Raw genomic sequence first — 22,495 nt, 5'->3', positions numbered from 1 at the left:
CCAACAAGGAAAGAAACCTCAATGATTCAAAACTTTATCTGATAGTTATAGCTTGACCACGGAGACATAGCGGATGAACTTTTTGCGGAAACGGACCTCTTCATCTTGTAACAGGCAGTATCAGCGAGATCGCGAGTGCAGAGAACGCGCGAGAAGTAAAACTTTTACTAGTAGCACGATCTCGCTGATTATGACAAAAGGAAATAATCCGTTTCCGCTTCCTGTTCATCCGCCTTCTCCCCGTGATCAAGATATACCAGTTTCTATTAGTATACAAATGAAATGCTTGTAATTCATTTAGTATATGGGAAGGAATTTTAAAAAGATTGTCAATTTTCTCTCTTGATTCTGCTTTTGTAACTAGAAAACTCGGTAGTTGTGATTATCTTTCCTTTTCCGTGTTTTTCCAGTAAATATGTAAGTGTACAGTAAACTCCTGCTTATCGACGGTAGGATTATCTGTGGGTATTTTCACATTCTTATCTTTCAACACCCATTAATAATGTTTTTAAATTCTGATTATATTATTGTTCGTTTTTAGCTTTACATATACTTTTTATATTCAATGATAGTAGATGAAATATAGCAATGTTTTTAGCAATAATTTAAATTTATGAGTGAGTGCTATTTATATTTTTTAGCTGTTGTATACACTAGTATCGTTTTTTACCTATTATTCGGATTATCCACGGTTTTCGCTTATCCGCGGTTACCGTGCCACCTTATTCCACGAAAAATCGAGAGTTTACTGTATTTGTGTCCTGACCACAGATAGCTTTTTTTTTTGAGCAATCACATTGCTTATTGTTCTCATTTGACTGTTTTGGCGTCCTTTGATTTTATTTTCTCTCCGCCTCCTTCTGCAGCACCACCGTCGACCGGCCTCATGATGCTGCTCCTCTAGCGAAAACCGTCTCCAAATTGCGTCCATATCCTACACACACACCTACACACATAAACACACACACACACACACACCTACACACGCACATACCCACACACTCATGCCTGCACACAAACACACGCGCCTACATACACACGCACACGTGATTGCGAAAAGCATAATTTGAATTCAAGATGTCAAAATTCAAATTAATTATTTTTGGGGCAGTCTCATTGCTTATTGTTCTCACGTTCTCACTTGACTGTTTTGAATTCCTATTATTATATATTTTTTTATTTTATACACACATATATATATATATATATATATATATATATATATATATATATATATATATATATATATATATATATATATATATATATTGGTTCGATTTTCAACGTAGTATTAATTTTTGTTTATGTGTGTTTGCAAATGTTGATGTGGTCCTCCTTTTGCAGGCCGAGCAGCCTTTCCCCGCCGGCTCCCCGACGTGCTGCCCGCGCATGGACCGCCGCCGCTCGTCGCAGCCGTCGACGCGCAGCTCGCTGTGCGGCGGCGTCGGCGGCTGCGACATCTGCCGCATCTGCCACTGCGAGGGCGAGCCCGAGATGCCCCTCATCTCGCCCTGCTTCTGCGCCGGCTCGCTGCGCTGGGTGCACCAGGCCTGCCTCCAGCAGTGGATCAAGAGCTCCGACACACGCTGCTGCGAGCTCTGCAAGTTTCAGTTCATCATGCACACCAAGATCAAACCTTTTCGGAAGGTGAGTCCCAGGACCAACTTCAGATTCATGAACATCTCGAAGGAAGTTTAACGAGTCATAGGTAGATCACCATCTATGTCGTGCAAGAATATTCATGTTCTTGGAGATGTTTTGCGTTGTCTCGAGGATTCGAAGATATAAGGGTTGCTTGAATGAAAAGTGGACAGGTTGAATAAAAATAATACTTTTAATGTAAATCAAAAGAAATCGTCATAGGCGTTGAGGCACAGGTTTCAGCGTTGCAACAGCATGTCGATGCCTTCGTTGTAGAAAGATCGGGGATAATTCCTGAGGAAGTCCTGCACGGTTTCCCTCACTTCATCGTCCGAATGGAAACGTTTCCTCTCTAATGCTCTCTTAAGTGACCCAAAGATGTGGAAGTTGCAGGTTGACAAGTTCGGACTATACGGGGGTGGTCCAAAACTTCCCAACGGAAAATTTGTTTAGGGTCGTCTGAGTTTCCTGGGATGATCTTTGTGGATGATAGTGAAAACCGTTCCTTTACTCAGGTTGAGTTCATCAGTGGTTTCACAGGTCTCTTAATCTTTCGATTAGCTCGGATCATTTCATTAACAAAGACAATGGAGTAATTGGTGATCGTGATGTTTGCTAGGCGTGGTCTCGGCAAATCTGATGTCGTGTGCCCCCCTACCGCGCTTTCCGATCTGGACGCATCCATGTATAGCACAACTTTCCTTTTGTGCAATTTCCTCTACTGCAAACAGGTTTAACCGCTGAACGGCTCTTGAGATGCATACCTTATACCACCCATTATATACTTGTGCAGTGACGCTCTAATTGAATCATTCATTCTGATGTTATTGCTCTTGTCCACTTATTCATTTGGGCAACCCTTATATTTTGCCGCAAATAACTGAGAGAACATGGTGCGAGATTCAACTGTGTTACGATATGGATGATGTTCTGCCGATGCTCATGGCTCTTAAGACTTCAAAGTATCTATGTACACTGAAGTGCCATAATAACTGGCATACCTTCTTAAAATCGTGTTACATCCCCACGAGCACGCCGAAATGCCCTAACATGACGTGGCATGGATGCGATTAATGTTTGGGGTAATACTGCAGTGGTGACCTCCCCCCCCCCGCTAAAGACCAAGGACGCACCCCTCCTAATTCTCACGATGACCCCCCAAAAGCAAGACTCCCCCCTAACTAAAATATACCCCTCAAAACAACCCCCCCCCTAAAAATTCCACTGGCGCAGTGACTCCCTAGGTGAGCACCTCTGATACTAAAGGTAATTCACAGCACAAATCCGGCTCGGAGGTTCACAAATCCACAGTAGTACTAGGAGGAGTATAATCTCTCCTGACCAGCACGTTGTAGACATCGCAGATATGTTCATTTATGTTCATGTCTGTGAATTTCGATGATCAATGGAAGCTTTCAAATCAGAAAAGTGCTCCTGCTGCCTGTTTGTGGCAATTGGCAATTCCTGATGCGTGGGGTTACACATTGAACTGCTGGAATTATCCATGTCCGTCGTAAAGCACAAAGGACATGATAATATGTCTATATATTTCTTAACTATAAAATTGCTGTGTAGACTAATCAGGGGTTCAAAATCACTCCAACTGACCTCATATTGTACCATGCAGAGCCTCCACTAGCTTGAACAGTACCTTGAGGGCATGAAAGATCCGTGGATTTATTAGATCTTCTCCAACCCTTTTACGTCCATCTGCCCGATGCAATTGAAAACGAAACTCGTCAAACCAGGCAACGTGTTTCCAGTTACCAACAGTCCAATGGTTTGCTGACGGGTTCAAGCGAAACGTAAAACTTTGACATTCAGTCAATAATGGTACACAAGCCGGTCTTTGAACCTGAAAGCCCAAATCTCTGATGAACTGTTGAACAGTTCTTACACTATCACTCGTTGATGCTCCAGTATTCATTTCTGCTGCAGTTTGAGATAGGATTTTTCGTCTGTCACGTTTAATGATTCTCGTCACTCATCTTTAACCACGTTCCTTTGTAATCTTTTTCCGGCTGCGGTGATGTCTGAGGTCCTATCTTTAACCGGAATCTTTATATTCACGATGCATTCTTGGAATGGTCGTAGATAAAAATTCAAATTTTATCGAAACATCGGTGATGTTGCGGCCAGACTCTCGCATGCCAACCATAACACCAAGTTCAAACTCTCTTAAATCACCATACCCTGCTACTGTTGCAAAAATACACGTTCTCGAAACCTTGCCAGACATTTGTTGTTAATGTAGGAACTTCTGATAGCTTCACATTAGTCTGATTGATTGCATACCTCAGTTATTTGCATACGTATGCGTACACCAGTTATTTTTCACTTCAGTGTATAACAAGCATTCACACATAACTGACAATGTTAAAAATAAAAGTGAGATATGCCTGTCTTCAGAATACTCTGTTGCTGTTCTTGAAACCCTGTATTCACGAAAGCCGTTCAAGGACCCTATGAAACGTGAACATAAATAGTCGGCCAAAATTGCCAACATACCCTCTGCTATAGGGATCATGAGAAACTTTAGAAATCGGCCTAGTGTAGGGACTATGGAGTCGTCAACTAACTGATATGATTTTCAAAGATCTGTAAAACAAAACTGCGAAAACGCGGTCCTGTCATGTTTAGATGTCAAACAAAAAATAAAGAGAATCCAAGAATTTGAAGAAATTTATCAAATAATTGTTATTTAACTTGTATTATATTGTAAGTGTAGAATTCAGTAAACTTACTACTAAGAACAGCTTACCTTTGTGTCCAAAATCAGAGTTTTGCCCTGAAAGTGCTCCTTTAACTGCCAATATCTCTAAGAAACATTTTGCTTATAGAATTTCATGGAAGAACTAAGTCCATGAAGATTAGTAGCTTTCTTGTTTCCGCAGGACACATAACAACTGAGCAATTCAGTGTGGAAGGGGGGTTTTTCAAGTTGAACTATTAGATACTTCAATCTATATTGATTTCTCAAACTTTTTTTAATGTGTATAAATTCTAATTCGAATCTCAAGTATAACGTTATAGGGCAGTTCCACAAAAATGAGGCCATTTTGTCTCGCACGTGCCAACTCGTAAATTCAATTAAATAATAATTTTAAAAAGGTAATGAACAAAGGTTTTTGCTCAAAAAATCACAAATACGTGATTTCTTAAACAATAGAATTTTATTGATTACATTTTTAACCCCAAGCACACAAATGAAGGGGCTTATAAGTTTGACGTGTCTGTGTATCTGTCTGTAGCACTCTAGTGCCTAAACGGATGAACCTGTTTTGAAAAAAAAAATGTTCGAATGGAGAGTGATCAAGAGTTCTTAGCTAGGTTGCATCTTCGGATGACATTAACTAACGAAGATATTAATTAAGAACCTCTAAAAGATTTTTAGTGGTTTTTGCAGAGAAAACATATTAAAAACTTAAAATTTTAATACCAAAATAAAGAGTAATTTTTTCTGCATCTGGTTATGTTTGGAACATCCATGTTATATAAAATTCGAATTATAACGTTTTTTTAAGCCGCCGATTTTAAATACGGCTAAGCCTTTATTCACGCGAATGGCTACAATGAATTCATGCGAATTCATTGTTGGCTGACAAGAAAAGAAAACCAATGATTTAAAATGTTTATCTGTTGCCCAGTTTCTATTTTTCAACACATAAAATACTTGTAATTGATTTCTGATAGTATAAGGCTTTTAAAAGGATTTTCATATTTTCCTCTTAATTCTACGTTTGCGACTCATTTGGGGATTTTTTGAATTTTTAACTTTAGTTATTACATTATTATTTTTAATAAAATATACGAACTCTCACGTGGGGAAAAAATGTTGTTTTTCCATGGAAAGGTACTTCGCTGATTTTTTGTTTGACACATCTGGATTTTAAATGAGGTAGTTCAATGGATTTTCTAGTGAGTTCCATTTACCAAAGTTGAAACTCGTATGTGTCTCTTTAAAATATGATAAACTGCTCATAAATTTCTGTCTCCAGAAATCTGAAAACAGAGAAAATACATCATCTGTGCATTTTCTTCTCAAAAGAAGTTCTATAGTTTTCTTCTCCCTCTTATTTCTCGCGAATTATCCATAAAAGAACTTGAGCCATTGATATTTTCAACCTTAAAAGCACTGCACGTATTGATCGGAGAGGAAAATGCGATAAAAAGTAAACTTCAAAGCTGAAACTAAAATTCATCTTTCGCGGGATTTCAACAAATGCAGACGCGACAGCTTTAGAAATTCTTCTTATCATAAAATATTTAATAAAAGTGCAAACTGAAACGTTCGCGCTTTCGTGTACTAGTTTTAATTAGACGATGGAAAGATTTTATTATGTTATTAGTTAATGGAAATTCTGTTTGAGTTTGTCTGTGCTGAGCTTCGATTTATGTGCTCCGCTGGTTCAAATTGCGAAATCAGTAAGAAACTTTTCAAAAGAAAATCAATGTTCAAGTGCAATGATTCTGGCTTATCGAAAATTTCATTCAAGAAATGAAAACTCCTTTTTGGAACTTTTTGAACGAAATGATTCTCTGATTTTTTATTGCTCTAAATGGTACTTGCATTGAATGTTGTTTCTTCCCCGTGTTGAAATGCTGAATGATAAATTTCTTGCTGTAATTTCATATTAAAATACACTGCGTAGCATATTCAAAGAATCACCTAGGTTCTTCCAACCAAGTTTTCCAGGACTGCAACAGGTGTTTCATACACAAGTTCTTTTGAAAATCCCTACAAGAAGAAATCCAAGCAAGGTAGACCTGGTGATCGTGATGGCAATGTGATTGGTCCGCCACGACGAAATTAGCCACCAGGAAAAGTAGCCTGCAGATGTGCTTTGACGTCTGTGCTGATATGTGCAGCAGCTCCGTCGTGTTTCGTTGACTCTTAGGTTGTCTTGCCAAAAATTGTGCAGAGGAATCGAATAAAGCCAAAAGTATTGAAAACAGTTCGTCGATAACTTTTAAAGAGAGCAAGAAGACCGTGCTCGAATTCATTGGCACTTGCAACTATCTTGCAACTAATGATGCACGGGATTTTAAGAAATCCTCTAAGACGTATTCGACGATGCTGTGAACAATTTTTCTTCTTTGAAAGAGGTCGCATCATGGATCTCGGGGAAGCGGATTTGCTTGACAGTCAGCGAGTTAATCGAAGCTATGTACTAGTTGTGGGAACTTGGTGACAGCGGTCAGAGAGGACGCTGGCAGCCACCGTAATGGTTCAGAACACTCATGGGCCACAAATGCAGGCAAGAAATCTATCAATCAAAAGAACATTCAAAAGAACATTCAAGCCTATATAAAACATATTGGCTATTGGTTAATCAACGGTTTGCCAGTTGGCTTTGATCCAGCGGTGTAAACCATACCTATCAGAGAATGACATGCCGACTTTTCGCTTATGTCCCCACATTCACAAGGAATTCGTTTGTAAGCACCGAATCTATTGCCAAAGTTTTTTTAAAATATTTTTGTCCAATTTTCACTTTTACGATATTTTTAAAACAAAGCTCTTTCGAATTGGCACCACATTCAAGAGTTTTTCGTTTCACAATTTCATATTAAAATGTTTGATGTGGAGCGAATGAGTTGCTACAAGTTTCCTCCATTGAAAACCATAAACCTAGCATTACCAGAAAGAAAAGGTGCAAATGCATCTAGAAGCATCTTCATTAGATAGAGAAAACAAATCATCTCACTCATAAATCCACAAGAGAGGGATGGTTACCAAATTAAAGTTTGTGTCAACATTCCTCAGAAGTCATAGTCGGGCTTCGGTTGTCACTATGCAAGCACTCTGCCCTTGCAGTTTTCAGGTTGCCTCTCAATTTATTTATAGGTGCATTTACCCATTTGTTTATTTTGCCACCGAATTAATTTCATTCCTTTTGTTAAGTAAAAAGAAGTTGAGCATTTTATCACATCAGAAAAGAATTTCTTTTATTGGTTTCCCTAAATTTTAACCTGTTTTTTTTCTTTTCAGAATTTTTTTTAATTAAAATTTCTTACCCACACTTATGCATTAAAAAAAAAAAGAAAAGAAACCTGCTTTCTTTATGCGCTGAAGCCGAAATGAAACGAGAATCTAATGACAGAAGTCTACGAAGCAATGTTTTTCTTCCCCAAAAAACGAATGAACTGGTACTAATCGGTCGGACCAGAAAATCCCATTTGCACAGGACGGAAGAAAAGAGAAATACTTCTCACAGCTCCTTCTCTCTGTCTCTTTTTCTTTTATTCCTCGTTAGCGAAGTTCCCATTAGGGCAGGCTGGAAAGGTGAGATAGCAGTGGATGCCATTCCGCGTCATTTACTGAAGAATCTTGGAGGGCTTCGAGGGAGAGAAAACACATGTATTTGGAGTGTGGCCTTTTCCATGCTTTCGTTTCGTGCCGCAGAATTAATTAAGAGTTCTGAGTCAACTTCGTCTTCTTAATACGGGATGTAATCAAATTTTGTTGAAGTAATACTTGTTTGATATCGCTACATGTGCGAAATGGTAAAAGAATTTGACAAAAATGGCCATGATAGAGGGAAAGCTGGTTGCGACTGAAACATAAAATGCTCATCTATAGGCTAATGACTTTTTTTCAAATAATATTAAAAATTAAATATTGCAAATAATATTGAACGTGTTATTTCTTATACAAATATTGACATTGAAAATTTATGACATAAATGTATAAAATGCAATTCTTAAAATTCTAAGTCTGCGATTCCTTAAATCTATCATTTACTTTGATATAGAAATATAATGACAGTTCTAGAAATGCAGAAAACTGAATGTTTATCAGTTTTTCATGCTCGAGCCAAATCAAATAACACTATCTTAAAATGCATCGGGCTCAAAAATAATTATTTCTGAAAAATATTGGCTCGCTGAACAAGAAAATTGCTATAAAAAAGATATTAGCCCTTGTTCTGAAGATATGGACTAAACAGGGGTAATGAAATCTCACTAATGTTCATTTTTTTCTGGCCTATAGAAGCACCTCCCATGGGTCTTGTCTTATGAACTTCAAACCCTGATGGCGAGAGAAAATCTTACTACTAAGCCAGTGGAGGTACCACCGGTAGTTTCCCTTTATCCCAAAATCTAATCATATAGTAAGGTGCTAAGATTAACGGAGTGACAATGTGATAGACAATAAAGTGAAGTGAAGATAGAGTACAGGCAAGGGCTGAATGTACATGTACAACCCAAATTCAAAATAATAGAATACTTCTCACTTTTTGGAAAAAAAGTTTATTCTAACCAAATGTAAGCGCAAATTAGGTATTTAAATGAACGTGCCACCTTACTTAGACCTTAAAGTGTGCCTTTCATTTCAAATATACTCAATTAAAAATAACCTTAGACAGAATAATCCAAAAGTTTATAGTGATGAAGGTTTACATTGAGTCAAAAAATTAGAGTATTCAAATTTAATGGGGAAAAAACACTTTCAAAAAAAAAATCAAAACTAGAATGCGTCATTTTTTGCTGAATCCAATGCTTTAATTTTTTCACAAACTGATTCTACCACGTGTTTACATTAATCGTTTCTGACACTTTCCATACCCTGTTCAAAGCGGCAACGAGCTCAATTTTGTTGGCGGGCACCAAGTCTTGAACAGCTTTCCTTAGATTTGACGGTACCACAAATTCTTGATTGTATTGAGATTGGTCGAGTTGATTGACCAGTTTAATACCGAAATTCCTCTTTCTGTTTAAAATCTATGAGTCGATTTAGAGACATGACACGGAGTAGAATCTTGCTGAAAGATAAAATGCGTCACTAGATGTGTAACTGCTGTGCCTCAGATGAAGTATCATGCAGTATTATTGATAAACAGTGGAAGTCACGCATTGTTTTATTTTAAGATATATATATAATTTCCCAATTCCTGCAGCCCTAATGCTCCCAAAAACCAAAAAAGGATGTGCCATATTAGAGAGAACGTCTTACACAAAATTTCTCATAAGCTTTGCTTTTTAAACGTCAAACCCGAAAACATTTTTTTTTAGCCTACTTTCCCAGTAAAAGTCAGAAAAAGAAGAAAAAAGCATGAAAAAAGGCTTAATGCATCTTAAAAATATCGCAAAAAACAAAAAAAAAGTCAAAATAATTAAATAAATATCGAAAAATTAAAAATTGGAAAGTAGGGTATTGAGATGGGGAAAAATGTCTGTCGGTCTGTCTGTCTGCCCCCCCCCCCTAATAACTTTTGAATGAATAGTCCGCTTCGAAAAAACTTTTTTTTTGTTCGAAAGATCTCGGCGAGGACACCTCATTCCCATATTTCACTTTTTGATTTGAACTATTTTTTGTTCAATTTTGAACAGTTCAAAAAAACTTAACATTAGCGCCTACGGGGAAATTGAAGGCAATTCCGAACTGTGAGGCCAATTTGCTTCAGATAAACTTTGTAGGAAAAAGCTTTTGATAAAAAACTTGTATACAAAATATCTTTTTGATTTGAACAATTTTCCGTTCAATTTCGAACAGTTCAAATCCCTTAACATTAGCGCCTACGGGGAAACTGAAAGTCAATGCAGATTCCGTACTTGAAGGCGGATTTACTTCAAACAAATTTTGTTGGAAATAGCTCTTGACGCCAAACTCCAGACTCCGACTCCGAGAATTTAGGGGCGCCTGACTCCGACTTCTGTGCCCGACAATTAATCGGACTCCGACTCCTCGACTTCGACTCTGACTTCGTAGCTTTGGCAAAAATTTATACACGGAGGACGAATGACTGAGTCGATTCTCGGATATTCGACTCCGACTCCTTTATCTCAAAACGAGATTGACTCCGACTCCGACTCCGCAGCTATGGTTTTAACTGCGAAATAATTATTATTGATATGACTTTTTTTTATTTTCACGCTAAAGTTTTAATTTAGGTATTTAGTTTTCGGGGAATAAACTCGAAGTCATTTATGTTTCTACATAAAGATATGCGCAGACGATTATTATTTTTTTTTTTTTTTTTGACAATGAAAAGTATTTCTTTAAGTTGACATTTTATTGTTTTTATTTCTTTTGGTAAGTTCATTAATTCATTTAAAAAATTACTTTGGGCAACGGGGAAAAAAGAAACGATTTTTTTTTTTTTTTTTTGATATGATGTATTTATTTTAATGAGCTTATTAATTTTAATTTTTATTTTTTCGTTTTGAAAGCTGTTAAAGAATTTTTTTACTGGAAAAAAGTGTATTAGCTGCTTTGTTTAAAAAGTGCTGCAATTTTATTTGTTCGTTTTCTTTTTTTTTTCTTTTAGATGAGTGACGAATATTTTATTTCTAGAAATCAGCTTAAGATATTAAAAAAATATGTTTGAAACAATTTGCGATTTTAGCTAGTTTTGAGAATATTGATCAGGTACTAGAAAGTAGTATGGGTATACGGGAAAGTAGGCTCGTTCAGTTCTAGACGGAACTTCTTGTTTTGTTCACAGATATTTCAGAAAAAGATATATCACTGTATCTTTATTATTAGATTCATCACTGAATCTTTCTTATTACTTTTCCAACATTGTTGCTCCTGTATGCGCTTCTCTTTGCTGCAGGAGAATCGTGCACGTTTCTTAGTTGGTCAGTCCTTCTACATTCCTTTAAAATCTTACATGCCATAGACTGTAAAACGTTCATTTGAATTGAGTTGGATAGTTTTTTTTTTCTAACTTTATGAAATTATGCAATATAACTTCGTTTTTTTCCTATTTATCACCTTGATGACCCATTTTGAGCAATAAATGGCTTTTAAAAGAGCGTAAAATTATCCGGGCGCCAAGTTCCATACTTGTGACAAACTCTCGGTTAACTGGTATGCAAATATTTCCGCCACTTTTTAAAATTCACATTGAATAAATAGATTATTCTAATTTTTTGACCCATATAAAAAAAAATCTATCTATTTTTACTATGTGTTAATGAGTTGTTAAAATAATATCTGAAAAGTTGTTTGAATTCATAGCGCCATGTCTTACGCTGTAGGTTTTCTTTGTACTTGTGAAACTAAAATTTTAAAAAATGCTTTAAAAAAGTGTGCATTACACTTAGTCTGGTGTGGGTTTAGTTCTTAGTAGGGGAATGTGGGGCGAAGTAAAATGGCTAAGATGACTGAGCTTTTTCAAAATGAAAAAATTGGAAATTTGTTTTGAAAATTACAGTACAGAAAGAACAAACATTGTATTTTATAACAAAACTTTCATTGAAACATTATTTTTTATTTTTGGTAGTAACTTTGAGCCTTCAAAAAAAAAAAAAAAGGTGGGAATTTTTCGCTTTAAAAATTTGTGGGGCAAAGTTAAAAATGAAATATTTTTCTCATAAAATATTTTCTACTCGATTATTAAAGATATTTTTGACCAAATAAATAAGTAAATAAAAGAAAGAATGAATAAATGAAAAGAAAATGGAACAATAAACGAATAATAAAATTAACTAATTAATTTATGTATGAAGAAAAACAAATGAGTGAGTAAAAGAGTGAATGATTGAGAAAATAAGAGAATGAATGAATAAATAAGTGAATTGCTAAAGAAAATAACGTAAAAGAATTAACATATGAATGCGTAAGTGTTTAAGGAAATGATTGCGTGAATAAACGAAATTAGCTATTTCACTTTGCCCCATCCAATTTGCCCAACATGTACTCGACTACGTCAGCAAAATATTTAAAACACAAAAAAGTACTCAAATAAATATTACTCAAATAAATATTACGTTGCACATTAGAAGGTCTCAATTGATACTTAAAATCTTAATAACAAGAACGTTATTATTTTTAAATGTAAAAAATATTTTTTACTTGCAACAAAATATTACAATTTGAGTATCAATTTTTGAAAATTGCCTGTATTATCATATGCTTTTATATTCGGCGGTATTTTTTTCCTAACTAGAATAGACTACTTGTGCAACTACATTGTTAAAATATTACCAGATAAGTGGCGCTAAACGCAGAGTAAATATTTTACCTTTTCCCTTTGCCCCGCTATTTCACTTTGCCCCATATTCGCCTACATTTTAGTTGCTAGTATAAAGAATGTAAACAGTTTCGTTTACTTGAAGAGAGCTTTGACTCCTCGGTCGATTGGCTACCTGACACACTTAACTTTTCATCTAGTATTATTCTCGGTATTATCAGGGCGTATTTTGAATAATGTTACGATTCAGTCTACATTGTTTCTAAAGCAATTTCATAAGTACGTAACATTGTTATGAAATTGCTCAGGTTAGGTACTGCTGTCAAAAAACTGTAATGGGCATGTTTTGGGGAGTGACACATGGATGGCAAGAGTTCAAGAGAAAATTAATAAACCCTTGCTCTTCAATTCCATTATTGTAATGTGTCCCGACGGTTGTTGTCTCTTAAATGTAAGTAAGAAAATACACTGGTTTATTTTTTGTTTTCATAAATACAGTGATATTATGCTTGAACCGTATTATATATGTATACTTATACAAGGTGGTTATAATTAAATTTACCCTGTTTGAACCTTCGTCACGATCGTCTATGTACCATTGAAATTGGTGGGGACAAAAAAAAACATGTTCCCTTAGAAATTACTATATCAAACGCTTTACCATCAGGTAAGGGCTTCAGGTCAGGAATTGCAATTTTAATCGACAAGTTCCTGGACTTGATAGAGAAGCCGTCCGCGTAACTGTAGCACGCGCTACGACAACCCATTTTACATGTGATTGCGCTAATGGAAAGCATGTTGAACAAATTCTGAAGTAAATTCAAGTTTCTCCCTGGATTGCTGTATCTCCTTCATTTGTCTATTTTCCACCAGGTGGTTAAATTTTGAACTAGTGTTTTTACATTGCAAAGTTCTTATAGCCATAGTCCATGTTTTCTGCCAAATTCCAATGACTTGCGTTTATTGTGACTAGCTGTAAGCTTAGAGCAGGAATAAATGGAGGGAGCAAGTCCAATCATTGGGTTAGCAAGAGCTGACCCAGAGACCCCAAGTCACGTGACTCATCAACGACGAATGGTTGGTACGTTCTGCGCGAAACAAGCGAAATAAGCCTGATTTCTTTCAATGCTTTGCTTTAAAATCTGTTACGAGACTTGGGGTCTGGTCATCAAGAATGAAAGTCTTCATTCCCTCCATTTTATCTCTTCTCAATGGTTGTACGTAGGTCTAAAGAGGGCAATTTTATTTATAAATTACATTAATGGTAACGCCAATTTGAAGTTTTTGTAATATTTCTTTTTGTTTCTTTGTTTAGTGGGAGAAGCTCGAGATGTCTCCGGTGGAGCAGCGCAAGGTTCTCTGCTCCATAACATTCCACGTGGTAGCCATCACGTGCGTGGTCTGGTCCCTGTATGTGCTGATAGACCGCACCGCAGAGGAAATGCGGTCAGGCGTGCTGGAGTGGCCCTTCTGGACTAAGCTGATCGTCGTGGCCATCGGGTTCACGGGAGGACTCGTCTTCATGTACGTCCAGTGCAAAATGTACGTGCAACTGTTCAGGCGGTGGCGCGCCTTCAATCGCATCATCTACGTGCAGAACGCGCCAGAGAAAGGCCAGCAGCAGGCCGTATACTCTGCGGCCGCGGAACTCACGGCCAACGTCCTCATGGCCAACAGCAAGTCGGACTCGGGCGAGAAGCGCTTCTCGCCCGCCGAGGAGGACGAGTTCCACAGCTGCCAGAGCGGCAGCAGCAGCAGCAGCGAGGGGTCCGGCAGCGTCCACGAGACGGACGCCGTATTGCCGGACGGAGGACGCCAGGCCGTCGAGACTGGATCCAACAAGACGACCCTGACGTCCGTGACGGACGGCGTCGAGCATCCACTCAGCGAGGTGGTGGTCCTGTCGTCTTCAGAGCAGCAGAATCTTCCAGCGTCCCCCGGAGACGACCGGACCTCCCCGAGAGACGCCTTCCTAAGCAACAAACAACAGACCGCTAGCTGAGAGGAGGGTGCTGATGCGGACGCCTCCGCAATCTCGAAGGCCGGACGAATCGTGCTGACGTCACGTTCCAGCGAATTTCCCGCGGTGAAAGAACAATCGCAGCAAGGGAATTAATTCATCGGATAAGTTCAGCAAGGTAGCTCGGCCTTCTAAGTTCTGGAGGTGATGTATGGTAGCATCCAAAAGTTTAGTGTTGACTGTCTGGCTGTTTGGTTTGTGTCTCACGTTGACGACTGGCTTTCCGGCAACTAGCTTTTTCGACAATACATTCCTGTTTAAAATTTTGAACATGCATTCGGCATCACTGGCTAAATATTAGTTGGAAGAAATTTCTCTCCCTTAAATTAAATGTACTACTCACAACAGTTTATTTGGACTGAAATTATTTCATATATATTGTGATTTTAGCAGTACCATAAGCTGACAATTACTGAAAATTCCTTAACCAAATATTGAACTCCCCAATTGATTTGCTGAATAATTGACTTTAAACATATAACAGATTTCATGGTATTCTATTGATTTTTTCTACTGTGATAGAAATATGAAATTACATATATAACAAACATTGAATAGACAGCATACGTTGTACAGTCTTACAAAAAATTAATTAAATTTAAAAAATCCAGAAAACTACAGATATTGCTCTTATTGGAATATTAGAATAACTCTTTTATGCAAGCTATTTAAATTCCCCACGCATCATGAATTTATGTTTTCCAGTGCAATGAATATATGAAATTCATAACATTTTCGTGTTTCGTCAAGATGCCAGCAGCGTTGTCAATGTGTTCTCAAACTTTTCAAGTGACTCGGACAAAATCAATAAGCATGTGACGCCATATAATCTTATCAATATGTCATTTCATCTATACATACGGGACTACACGACCGTACTTCATTTTGTTCATCGTTTGCTTCTTATTCGAAAGGTTATAATTGACGAATGAGCTAATTTTGTGTTCAGACCAAGCTTTATTGCTCCATACATCAAGATGTTTAATGAAAACTCAAAGTAGCTGTGCTTTCAGGTCTTGACTGTGTTTATACTACATCTAGATTCCAAATAGACACAGTTACTATTCATCAGTATATCATCGATTTTACAAATGCTTTCCATTAAGAACAAATCTTAGCTATGAATTACTTAGGTGCAAAATTTCTTACCAGAAATCTGAGTTTTTCGCTATTTTTACCTTCTTTTTTTTTCTTTTTTTTTTTTTTTAAACTCAATTCTACTTCTTGTACGAGGTACCAGATCATAGTATCAAGGATATTGCATTAAAGTCCTTGATGTTTGGTTATGTAACCTCAGCAATGATTTTTCCTCCTCAATTTGGATCCATATGCTAAGGCGCTCAAAAAACTTGGTAGCAAAAAAGGAAAATTTTCACGAAGCTTTCATCTTCTTTCTGAAACATAATATTAGATGGTTGTAAAACATTTTTTAAAAAAAATTAAGAATTTTCTACCTGATGTGTGACTGGAACTGGAATCAACCGTTATTAACTTAACTAATTATGGGTGATGGCAGTAGACCTTCATTTTGAACCAAAGTACTTGAATAATGAAAAATTAAACTCCTCAAGGTCACTTTCTGTCCGGTTTTTCACAGAACATCGCTGTATTATCATCAGGATGTAATCAGTTATTTTATTTATCGTTGTTGATGCGTTTTTCAAATTTGTCTGCATAGCCCTCTGATAACACCGCAATGCTTTTTTCATCCTTAACAAATCCTAGTTCGAGACTTTAATCTAAAATAAAATATTTTTTTCAATCAGTATATAAAAATCTAGTTCTGCCAACGATTCACAATTTGAAATATTTGTGCAAGAAAAACTAGTAAAAAGAACTTTAGTTGCAACTTGTGGATCTTAAAGGTTGATTGTGATATTCTCATGGTTAAAAGCAGAGGTTGAACCAAAAGTCTTACCTTGATTATAAAACTTCATTTCAAAATAACGTTCAATACAATAACTATTACATCATTGGATGTATTAGTTTTAGTACTTTTGGTGGCATGAATGCTTCTTCAAGTGTGATTCAGAGTAACATTTGTAATGAAGACATCATTTTGTTCTAAATGGCTTCGATTGAACGAAATGCTCAATGAGTACTTTCGTTTCACGAAACAAAAGCACCCATTATGGAATTATGGAAGTACATTATGGTCAACATACATTTGGAAGATAGTATGGATGTAACCCTTTTGATGAAAAATTAACAACAGAATGGTATGAAAAGTTTAAAGGAACATGCAACATTATTGACCTTCTCAGAAATCTAGGGCATTCTTTGTTTTTTTAAGGCTATATGAAAAGCAGTCTTTTCCACACTAACCTGCTGACGTCGAAGTATCAACGGTTAGAGTTCATGAAGCGGCTTGTACCGGTAACAGAAAAAACATTAGAGATCATTTGGCGGTTACAGATCATACCTGTTGTTCATTCTTCGAGCTACCAAGGAGGCATGGGTTGCAATTTAAAGAAGAAAATAGCCTTATAGAAAAACAGTACTTACAACATATCCATACAAAATTGTGTTTTATTATGATAGCTTTAGCAGACGAAAATATTTATAATCAAAGCAAGACTTTTGGTTCACAATGTACAACAAGCCTGACTGAGGTCAAGTAGATAGAAAAGTCGTTTGACAACAACTTACTGATGCTTCCATTATTATTAGACACAATTAGGATGGACGAAAGTGACCATCAGTAGTTAATTATCAGAAAAAAAAGAGAATAAAACAGAGAAGTAAAAAAAAAACAAAGGAAGTTATTTTTGCTCTTAATTTTTATGTTTTTTTTTTTCCTGAGATTTATTTTGGAAGCTTTGACTCCAGAAAGAGGTGAAGAATTTATGAAACACAACTAAAGCTTCTGATTCACTGAAAAAGAAGATTATCGCTTTTTCAGCTAGTTGAATGCAATGTTCACGTTTGGTAGAGCATCGATTTACCGTTTTAACGTAGGTATATGTTGAATATAGGCAATAAGTAAGAGCAAAGAATGGGTAAACGCAGAGTTTTTATCTTTCCAGAATTCAGCTCCCTTTTTTGATCAGCTAAAGAAACAAAAATCAATGTGTGTTCGGAGTAACAAATAAGAACACTATTTTCTAAAGAATAGTATCGGAAACAGGTTTTAATATAATTGCCAAAAGTTTAGTCATCTTTAACCGTTAAAACCGTTTCTTTTTCTTGTTTTACTTTAATGTTTAGAACACTAACTTTTTCAAGAAAAATCTCTAAACTGATTAAAAAGGAAAAAATCTCAAAATATATATTGTTAGTTTTCTTTAAAATTACAAGCATTTTTGTAATTGTAAGCATACCATTTGAATGCTGTGTTATTCAAAACTTCGTTTTATCTTAAAATACGGTTTGTGGTAGGGCCAATTGAACAAAAGTGACTCTAGGGAAAATGATAAATCTAGGTTTACTGCTTATAAAGTAAAAAACTGATGACAGTTAATCTTTGTTAATGAATTTAAAAGCATAATCTATGTGAAAGATTAAAATTGCAGCTCCCTTGAAAGAAATGTTTTATAACCAAAAATGTAACCTTCCGTTTTTTAAGCAGTAGCATCTCAATAACGCCGGAGTTGATGAAAAAAAAAGCTAAATTTAAAATGTGCGGTATTGAAGTCAAAAATAGTTTCTATGTTTTATTTGAAAAATAACTCTGCAATTAATTAACTATTTTTCATACTGGAGCTCTTCATTTTGTGCATCTGCATTCAATGAAGTTTTCGGGCAGAACTATAAACAATGAAACCTGTGTAAGTCGACCACTTGCGGTGCAGTAATTCAGCGGTCAACTTAGACAGGTGGTCACCGTATAGAGGTTGATATATATTATATAGGACTAATGCATTACCTGAAAGAGGCGGTCAACTTAGAGAGGTTGTCAACTCAAAAAACAACTCACAGGTTTTTAAAAAATAGTTTGAAATAATTGTTTTAAAACTTACCTAAATTCGATGTTTTTCACGCAGCAAATGTTTCAGTTGTATTCAAGTTATAATCACTTGTTTGTGTATATTAATTTTACAAACCTTGTTGGAGTAAATTGGTGATTAACTTATATTGATTAAACATTTTTTTACATGTATGACAGACATTTTAATCCATCCATATATATATATGAGACAAACCTTTTAATCCACACACACACATCGTAAACGTTTGCAACTAAAAGTAGAACTGAAAGAAGACTTGACATCCTCTTTCTCAGAAGTGGGGCTGTTTTGTGTATTTTCAAACATTTGGTTTCTATTTTAAAACAAATTCAAAAATTTTAACTTCTTTAAAAGGAAAGATAGAAGGTATGTGAAAAGCCCCCTGTTCTGTTTCTTCCTTTGTTTATGCATTTTTTGTTGAATTAATTGTTACATAATTTAATGTATCTTTTTCATGATTTTGAGGGTAAAGTATGTTAAAAGTGTTACCTATATTTGATTATTATAAAATTTATAATCTGATTCAATAATGAACAGCTCAACTAACTTTCTTAGCCTCAGTAAAATGCAGATTTCTGGCCAATCATGAAAACCATAGCATCATGTAACGCGAAGCCCGCGCATGGAATACATAAAATAAACGGTAGAAAGAGTTATTGGTACGATTAAATCAAAAGCAATATCAAACCGAATATCTAGATAAATAAAAAGGAGAGTAAAAGAAGAGGAGTAATACAATAATACTCTGAAGCGGTTAATAACCGACAAGTAAGGAAAACACATCTCGTGACCTGACGTTAGAATCTTGGCGACACTGAGACACTATAGTTGCAGAAAATTTTCATGGATGAGTTGAAAGTTGTCAAAATTTTTTGTTAATGGAATGCATCTTGCGAAGAGCTGACGATTGCATTTTCTTCAAATGCTGTCTTATGAATCAGGTTTTTTCATCCTCCCAGGGACGATAGCATCCCCCTCTCAAACGTTACGCTGCCCCCTCCTCCCCCTCATTAAAAAAAAAAAAGTAATGAGAGACTTCCAAAAGGAAAAAAAACTAAAAATTTCAGTGCCGTAGTTTGAGCCAGGACCGACTTTTTTGGCTCCCCTGTATAAATTTAAATTTTCCATTGAGATTTTAAATTTTTAAAATTGTAAAAAAAATAGGCTTAAAACATGGGATTTTTGCATCTAATTTAATTAAAGAAACTAATCAAGTTTCATGTAATTAACGGAATGGTAATTTAAACTTTTTTAAAAATTATATGAGTAAGATCAGTTCAATTTTATCTCGGCATAAAATTTGTGCAAATGAAATTTTATTCCTTTATTCAAGCTTTGAGAGAAAATGTGAGAAGCCTTAAAATCTGAAATTCATGCATTATGTCAACCGATGTTCGTAGCATGTTTTGAGTGTATTTATCTTTTAAAGCATTTTCTTCACAAAAATTAAACATTTCTTTAAAGTTAATGGAAACAGTTTTGTTTTATACCATGATAAATTGTTGTTAGACTTTTTTAAACGGAAATACAAAAGATTTTGCTTGTTGAAGAAGCCTTAATCAGTGTTTAAAAAATCGGAAACATTTTAACAAAACTTAAATCTTTGTAATTAGAACATTTTCCATTGTGACATGTAAACAGGTATCAAGCTAGTGACGTTGAGATTGCAAATTTGTTCATAATTTTTTGACTTTTATAATTATTCTCAGTCATTCGGTAGAGCATCACCGAGGTTCTGCCGAAAATACGCTTTTTCTATAACTAACAGTTTTTTATTAGTTTGTCATCCAATTCAACCGGATAGCTGAGTTGAAACATTCTTTCAGAAGTAATTATTGAGTTACAAGGTGTTTTCAAACCGATCTTGAATTTTAAGGTCGGATAAAATTGTTCAGTGTGATTTTTCAAAACAATTGCAATTTTTTTTAAGGAATTATTATTTTTTAAGCGGGATTATTTTGTGTTTCGAATTTTCACAATCGGTATCATCCCAAGTTTTCAAAACCGATCACTTTGTTGACCTTTTTGAGCTATTCATAGCACAAACATTTCTATTTACCCCAAATTGAAAATTTTGACAAGTTAAAATATTTAAAAAAGATAAATCAATATCCAGATAATGTTTGGAGAAAAGTTTATCTCGATCATTTTGTTTTCCTCTTTATGACCAAATGCACTTATAGTGTCAGCTGGATGAAAGAAGTCATAGGTTGTCCATTCCTATCTGTTCTGTTTCATTCGCGTAGTAAGATTTTACTTGTCGAAAAAGTAATGATTCGAGAAGACGTACCTGTTGAAAAGATAAGAGCTGTCAACAGAGTGACATATAGATTTGGTTAAATAATGTTATTTCCTTTTTTTCTTTTTTAATACAGTCCTTTGCTTTTGATAGGCAGTACTCAATTCCATAAAACCTGTTTGCTGTAACTTATATCAAAGTTATTCAATGTTTTATTTAGCCTTGCATTTTACTCTGATTTTTACTCAAAATAAAATGCAATAGAAATCATCATTTCAGACATATTCGTAAAAATTGTTTAAAATGTGTCTTATGGAAAAATATAAATTATTGTTTAAGGAACAGTGTATTTATGAATCCGAGAAAGACTGATTAGAGATGTATCGAGAAAGTCCTTATCATGAAAATGAAGTTTCATTGAAATATTTTTAAAAATTGTCCAATTAAACATGTTGCATCATTCAACCATTGTTGTATTTTTCTAAAGTAAGTAACATTTTAATGCTATGACTGTTTGTTTCTTAAACTAATAATTAAGTTCATGATAAAAACCTTTTCTTCATCTAGCAATGAAAAACCAACCGATTTTTAGAAACTTTATTTGAATTTTCTTCCCTTTGTATTCTTTACGTTAATTCGCGACTTCCTCCATGCTGAAATGATACTTTTTTTTTTTTTTTTTGTCGTGTCCATGGGCAATTAAATGGCTCCGTGTGTCTTCAAGACTGCGTCCGCTAGCTGCAACGCATCTGTGCTGTAGATACGATACATTCAAATTATTATTACGAAATGCAGGGCCTGATTACTGAATAGGCCAACTAGGCCCAGGCCTAGGGCCTCCGATATTTAGGCCCCCCAAAATGGCTGAAATTACTTTAGTCAATGGTTAAAATTGTTTCAGCCAACGGATAAGTTCAAATGATAAAGTTTGAACACAGGAGACTCCAAAAAAGAATTTGGCCTAGGGTCCCTCGATATCTTAATCGAAGTGTGTTTATTATTATTATGTTGCATTTTATGATATACGACATTTTGATAACTGATTGAATTTTACAATTGGAGTAAAATATTACAGCATTATTTAAAATAGTTTCCAAAGTCAAATTTCAAAATTAGAAACCTCAGCATTTTCAAGTTTTTATTTTGAGCCCGTATAATGTAATTTCACATTAGATGTGTGATTTGCTCTTATAACAAAGTAGTTAAGTATCTTATCAAGTTTATCTGAAAATTGGCTTTCTTCTTCAAAAAGTTACCACATTCCTATATTCTTTATGAAATTATTGCATTTGGTTTTCATAAATATTTCATAAATATAAGACTTTTTTTTTTTGCTTGAACTGCAATTTGAAATCTACCGCATATCGATAAACGTGGCTAAATCAATCAAAAATTTGTCAAGGTCTGATGCTATTTTAGCAGTTTACACCCGTGGTCTTCAAACTGTATCGACCTGGATGAAACCTTGGGGAATCCGTTGCCCTTCTCAGAAGAACACATCTTGAATTAATATTAAAAGTAGATCAATACTATGTTATGGGTATGTTACGTGAAAAGACCATTCAAGAAGAGTTTTCTTTAAAATTTTTAATAACTTTGATCGTACATAAACTCATGCGCTAGAAATCCACATTTACACTAATCATCGATGCCTATTATTATTGATATTTATTTTCTGCCGTGGGAAGGTAAAGAGCAGTATCTGCAGAAATGAATTTTTGAGAAG

At 35.4% G+C, this 22,495-nt stretch overlaps 1 protein-coding gene across 2 annotated transcripts in view; it reads left to right on the top strand.

Moving 5' to 3' along the window:
- The window catches only part of LOC129217126 (E3 ubiquitin-protein ligase MARCHF8-like), an 83,778-nt gene extending 68,761 nt beyond the window's left edge, over positions 1-15,017 (top strand). For both annotated transcript variants that reach the window (XM_054851382.1, XM_054851383.1), the window contains exons 2-3: positions 1,345-1,647; positions 13,879-15,017. In XM_054851382.1, coding sequence (XP_054707357.1) covers positions 1,345-1,647; positions 13,879-14,565 — 990 coding nt within the window. In that variant the 3' untranslated portion in view covers positions 14,566-15,017. The remainder of the gene's footprint in view (positions 1-1,344; positions 1,648-13,878) is intronic.
- The last annotated feature ends 7,478 nt before the right edge of the window (positions 15,018-22,495 follow it).

Source organism: Uloborus diversus, chromosome 2, assembly GCF_026930045.1.
Source record: "Uloborus diversus isolate 005 chromosome 2, Udiv.v.3.1, whole genome shotgun sequence".
NCBI classification, from domain to species: domain Eukaryota; kingdom Metazoa; phylum Arthropoda; class Arachnida; order Araneae; family Uloboridae; genus Uloborus; species Uloborus diversus.
Note: the sequence above shows the minus strand (reverse complement) of the source record. Positions and strands in the feature narration are given on the sequence as shown.